The sequence below is a fragment of the Formica exsecta genome, unplaced genomic scaffold, assembly GCF_003651465.1.
Source record: "Formica exsecta isolate Colony F162 unplaced genomic scaffold, ASM365146v1 scaffold265, whole genome shotgun sequence".
In the NCBI taxonomy this organism is placed as follows: domain Eukaryota; kingdom Metazoa; phylum Arthropoda; class Insecta; order Hymenoptera; family Formicidae; genus Formica; species Formica exsecta.
The window spans coordinates 210,155-216,146 of NW_021849915.1; the positions used below are offsets into that span (position 1 = coordinate 210,155).

At 28.0% G+C, this 5,992-nt stretch overlaps 2 protein-coding genes across 2 annotated transcripts in view; one reads left to right on the forward strand and one right to left on the reverse strand.

Moving 5' to 3' along the window:
* Window positions 1–523: 523 nt before the first annotated feature.
* Window positions 524–4,190, forward strand: LOC115236993 (mitochondrial dicarboxylate carrier). Its single transcript, XM_029809729.1, has 9 exons — window positions 524–659; window positions 1,460–1,593; window positions 1,679–1,832; window positions 2,117–2,272; window positions 2,372–2,538; window positions 2,637–2,844; window positions 2,929–3,009; window positions 3,086–3,142; window positions 3,238–4,190. The coding sequence occupies exons 3-9, from the start codon at window positions 1,737–1,739 to the stop codon at window positions 3,352–3,354; spliced, it is 882 nt and encodes a 293-aa protein (XP_029665589.1). The 5' UTR covers window positions 524–659; window positions 1,460–1,593; window positions 1,679–1,736; the 3' UTR covers window positions 3,355–4,190.
* Window positions 3,769–5,992, reverse strand: part of LOC115236992 — a 3,151-nt gene continuing 927 nt past the window's right edge. Inside the window, exons 5-9 of the mRNA XM_029809728.1 lie at window positions 5,860–5,927; window positions 5,481–5,791; window positions 5,140–5,393; window positions 4,915–5,034; window positions 3,769–4,713 (exon numbers count right to left, since the gene is read on the reverse strand). Coding sequence (XP_029665588.1) covers window positions 4,272–4,713; window positions 4,915–5,034; window positions 5,140–5,393; window positions 5,481–5,791; window positions 5,860–5,927 — 1,195 coding nt within the window. The 3' untranslated portion in view covers window positions 3,769–4,271. The remainder of the gene's footprint in view (window positions 4,714–4,914; window positions 5,035–5,139; window positions 5,394–5,480; window positions 5,792–5,859; window positions 5,928–5,992) is intronic.

Consider the following 5,992-nt stretch of genomic DNA (forward strand, 5'->3'; position numbering starts at 1 on the left):
ATATCGTTCCTCTTATGTACTATATGCATAGAATATCGTTTACTATAAATAAAAATTTCTAGAACTTTGTGTTCTCATGTTTTTTTATAATATATGCTCATGAAATGATTAAAATTATAATTATATGTATAACTGTTTTATTTGAATTATAAAAGAGAACACATAAACGGAGTGCTATACATTAAAAAAACTAGAAATTCTAGACCATGTGATATTTTTATATATTTGGCAACAGGACCATTTAACAACTTCGTTGGCTCCTTTTCATTCTTAATTGAAGAAAATAACGGCGTCCCGTAATCGCGACTCGCTAATTTATTCAATCAAACTCATCGTGCAAACCGACACAATCGTTTATCGTCATTTCAGCCGTCGTCGCCGTTGATAAGCGGACGCGCCAGTGATAAAAGATTGCGCGACGAGCACATATTCCACTTACTTTATGGATATCTACCCTATTGGGGACTTGCAATTCCATTAACGGGAGGTGGTATTACACGTGGCCATCAGCTGATCGTGCGCGGTGCGCCGCCGCCGCTCCACGCTCCACTTCTCCGGTCTCCAGAATGTCTTACGTCAGTCGAGTTCCAGCTGTTGTCGGGGTCGGAGTATGTCATACGACGTCGCCAGCAGTACCAACGATTATCGTGTGAAAAATAGTAAGCACGTCTTGCGTTAATATTTTTCAGAAATTTTTAACAAACTATTTTGCGCTTGCCGATAGTCGAACCTATATAAAAACCATAGAACCATCTGCGATTGACAAAGATCGTTAATAATTATCAATATATATTATATGGTTAATTTAAGAAACATTCGGGCAATATATGCCTACGGTTAATGACGAGTAGTTCTAATATATGTAGACTTATTAATATACGCTTGAATCTGCATCGATTATAGCTTTTATTAATAGCCAATTGCGTGAATGAAACGATTTCGAACTCTTATGTTTTTTCTTTTCTTTTTTTTTTTTTTTACTTATGCGCGTTCTAAAGCAAAGATTTTGTAAATAGCGAACGAGAGAGCTAAATCTCGTTTATACTCCTAAAGTTGCTCTCTCTCTCTCTTTCACTAAGTATGTGTGCGAATCGCGCGTATATTTGCATTTACTTGGGAGAATCGGTATTCCCACTATCGCAAATAAAGTCGTTACTTATCGTGTTGGTTTTAATTTTAGCACCGCTCGTATAATCGTTTTGGCCAAGATTTTCATCTAATATGAAGGAACTGAAAGATTCATGGATTTTATACAGTAATTTTTGCAAGGAAAAAATATAAATATTTTCGAATATTTAATATTTGTTGTATGATCGGTTGTATTGTAGAGAAAATTCATATATTCTTCAAACTATTTGTGTTTTTTATCTTTTGAAAAAGTGTATAGAATTTTTATATATTATACATATATATTCTTTGTATTTCATACTATTAATATTTTGTTATTATAATTTTTCAGATTTATTTTTTTACTAAACTATTATTTTAATGCTGCACACATATATATATATACAGTGGAGAGAGAGACTGCCACTCCTACATAATGAATAAACTATATTAATGCTTTGTTCTATTAATATAATCAGAAAAAAGGTAAGTGGAATTATAATTCTACATTTTATAAATAGAAATCTTTATGTATACATATCTTAATCAGTTTTTTTTTCTGTTTACGCAGTGCTATAAATATGTTCCTAGTAGCTGCTTAATTAAGAAGTTGAAAAAATAGATAAACAATGGCTGATAAAAGTAAGAAATTATCACGTTGGTACTTTGGTGGTGTTTCTTCTGCAGCTGCTGCATGTGTGACTCATCCTTTGGATTTACTAAAGGTTTTATTTACATTTTTCTTAACTCAGTTTAGTTTTTAGCCTATTTTTTAATTGTCAATAAGAATGATCTATTAATAGATATAATATAAATCATATCATTATATTTATGCTAATCAATATTTAAATATCAACATTTTATATAATAAGTAATTATTTTTGTTTCTCTCATTATCTTTCTTTCAAGTTATTAATAAATGTTGATTCTTGTTAAATATATGTATAGAGGTATGTTAAAGAAATTTTTAAATTAAGACCTAATTATTACATAAATCTTAATTTTCTAGGTCCATTTGCAAACGCAGCAGGAAGGCAAAATATCAATAGTACGTTCGACTGTTGGAATAATTAAAAAACAGGGAATATTAGCTTTATACAATGGACTTAGTGCTTCCCTACTTCGCCAGCTTACTTATTCTACAATAAGATTTGGTGCTTACGAGGTAAGTACATGAAGAAACTTATATACATTATCTGTATACACATAAATGCCATTTTTTTCTTAATTTATTATACACAGGTCATATTGTTAAATATAATAGGTCGGCAAACAAACGTTTGAAACACCTGATCGTCCATTACCTTTTTACCAAAAGCTCTTATTGGCTGGAGTTTCCGGTGCTACGGGTGGTGTTTTTGGAACTCCCGGCGATGTGATTAATGTACGCATGCAGAATGATATCAAATTAGCACCAGAATTAAGAAGAAAGTAAGAATTTTAATATTATTATATATATTTACTTATATATTATACTTTGATTGTGCCACTTTTATTAATTTATATATATCTCTCTTTTTATTGCACAGCTATAAACATGCTTTGGATGGATTGTTTCGTGTAATTCAACAAGAGGGTGTTCGACAATTGTTTAGCGGATGTTCGACCGCGACCATGAGAGCAGCGTTGATGACTATCGGTCAATTAAGTTTTTACGATCAGATTAAAACAATGTTGTTACAAACTGGCTATTTTCGGGATAATCCTTCAACGCATGTTTTATCCAGTGTATCGGCTGTAAGTCTCTATTGAAAGAAAAAACTTTAAATTCATCTTGTATTTAAAAGCTGATCTGATATCATCTTTTATGCTAATATAAAGGGCGCTATTGCAACAACACTAACACAACCTTTAGATGTTCTAAAGACACGAGCAATGAATGCTAAGCCTGGAGAATTCAAAGTAAGTATATGTATTCAAATAATCGATAGATTTTACGAAATATACAACTTATATTTTACATTTATTTTCTATATAGAATCTAATGGAACTTTTCTTATATACTGCCAAACTTGGGCCACTGGCTTTCTTTAAAGTAAGTATCATTAAAGGAATTTTTTTTCCTTTGAACATTTTTAAAATAATTATGAGCATACAATTTTTTCAATGAATAATTCTTTTTTACTCTAGGGCTATATACCTGCATTTATTCGATTAGCACCGCAAACCATTCTCACGTTTGTATTTCTTGAACAACTCAGATATAATTTTGGATTCTATCCACAATCTGTAAAACCATCATCGTAAATCTGGTTGGTTTTGATAAGTAGAACACAATTAGATATTGAAATTAATTCTTTACACAATATGTTGTATGTAAACTGACAGAAAAATGTCAAATCTTCCTACAAATTTGAACAGACAGTTAATTGTATACAAAACAAAACATGTACAGCAAATTGATTTGTTTAATTTGCACATAATTTAATCATTAAGCTTTAATTAATTAGGCATTATAGGTTTTTCTCAGAGATAGAAATTTTAATCACACATTATCTTCCAGTCAATACATTCCTTATATTATGCATGATGTATATATACATATATATACATACATATATGTATATAACAGTACAAATTTATGCATATATATTTAGTTATATCAGCTTCTTTTTACACGCACAGTGATTTTATTAGTACAAAGAACAAAAGATATAATTTATTAATGAAAAATCTTTTTGTATTTTTTTCTTTTTTGACCAGTGCATATACATCTACAACAAGCGAAATTGCCAATGAAATGTATAGTACAATTTACAAAAGAGCTTTAGATAAAAATATATAAAAGAACGTATACAAAATCTTTTTTAATTGCTAAAATATAATATGTACTAAAATTATTTATGCAGCATGTATAATTTGCTAGTAAAAATATAAAATATTTTTATGATAAAAAAGATATACATCGCAGTTAATTTTTTTATCTATTTACATGCTTGTGGGAATGAAAATGTAAAACATATTCTCTGAATATTTTAATAATCCGAGTGAGTCATATGATTATCATTTTTATTCAAAGAATTAATCCATGAATGTGATAGAAATTGTAAAATTATAAAATGGAAATAAATATATAAATGTGTTTATATATTTTTGTATGTATACCCATGCTTGTATCGCTTTCTATCTAGAGATATCTATATGTCACATATTATTAAAATTATTTATGAAATAGGCAGTATAATTTGCTTGGGTACAGTAAGGTTTTTATATGTTTTTTCTGGCTTGTCTTTTGAGAAAAATCGTTCTGCATAAAGATCATAATCAGTTGCGCATAAGGAAAATTCTAAAGTATCTAATTTTTCACTAAACAATAAATTTATAACACCTGATGGTATTTCAGATGTTGAAAACATGTCACAATATTGTACTAGATTACAAGAGTTTTTTCCATCGCATATCACGATAACAGAATTACCAGCAATTAAAATTTGTGTCAATTGATCAAATAAAAGAGTTTCTTCTTTTTCCTTTAAGATGATAACGCCTCTTGGTTTACGAAATTTTGTTATTTCTGATCTTCTGCTTTGAGAGCAAAGTAACGATGATTCATAAATATATAAATATTTTATCCATTTTGATATTCTATCTGCTAATAGAAATTTACTAAAAAACAAGAAATCAATTATTAAAAATTATTATCAAGAATGAAATCAAAAACATAAAAAAACTATTATTAAGAATAAAAATAAAAATTTAAATTTACAACATAAAATATAAAAGACAAGAAATATAAAAACTTTCAAACATAAAATATGTTAATTATATATGTTAGTTATAAAATTATATATAACATATTTAACATACCCATTGCATTCTAACATGTATGCAAACTTGAATAATATTTGATTTCTAGAAGTTGCAGATTTGGTATTCCAAATTTTGAATCCTTCTTCAGCTGAATCAATGCACCTCTCAATATCGCAACTATGACACAATAAATTAATTAATTATAAATTTTATTAAATTTTTGAAGAGTTTAAGAATTATTTCAATTAAGAATAAGATAAAGAAGATGATATGTATTCATACCTTGTTGCATGTGCCCACAGAGTTTCATTATATATCCAATATGTGTTTTGCACAGGTTGTTGCCATTTACCATAATAAAAAAGATTATAAGTTGGAATTTCATGTTTCTTCGATTTTATCATATAACTGTCAAGATCAAAATTCTGCTGTTTATACGATAGTTTGTCCAATGTTTTGTTGAATATTTTTACATAAGGTAAAAGTGCAGTACCATCATGCAAATCCATGTGTGTATTTATGAATACAACTTCTTTCTAAATTATTAAAAACAGAAACATTAATAATTCTTAGAAAAATCTCCGTAATAATACTGTGTGTACGTTATAATTTAAATAATATACATTTAAGGATGTTGCTAAATTCTTTGCAGCTATAATATCTTCTGACCATATGGATACTATATTCATCTTATGATGTATATTTGCTGTAAGTAATTCTTTTTTTGATCGAAATACATAGATGGGAAAAATTGAATTCTCAAGATATTCTTGTAGAAGCCATAAAAATTTTTGTTTTATAAACTCTTGGACCCAAATTTTATGTAAATAAGGGAAAGCACATCCTCTGTTGGTTTGAGAGTAAATAACTCTCAAACAGCTAATAACTGCATACAAATCTGAATCTTCTAGAAGTATCATTTCATTGGATTGATCTGTACAAATTTTAAAAATCTTGATTATAAAAGAATATATTTTTATATTATTAATACGTTTCTCTTACCTGTTAAATGGAAAGATTTACATTTCAATTGCTCATATTGAATTGTTCCATTCAATGTATAATTTTTCCTAAAATAATATTAATATAGAAATAATTAATATTTATAGAATTGATAATTATATTAATTTTATAA

Excerpts from the sequence above, each read along its gene's own strand:
- LOC115236993 (XM_029809729.1), top strand. The coding sequence starts at position 1,737 with ATGGCTGATAAAAGTAAGAAATTATCACGTTGGTACTTTGGTGGTGTT. Across the intron at positions 2,539-2,636 it reads GCACCAGAATTAAGAAGAAA|CTATAAACATGCTTTGGATG; the intron begins GTAAGAATTTTA and ends TTTATTGCACAG. Across the intron at positions 3,143-3,237 it reads GGCCACTGGCTTTCTTTAAA|GGCTATATACCTGCATTTAT; the intron begins GTAAGTATCATT and ends TTTTTACTCTAG.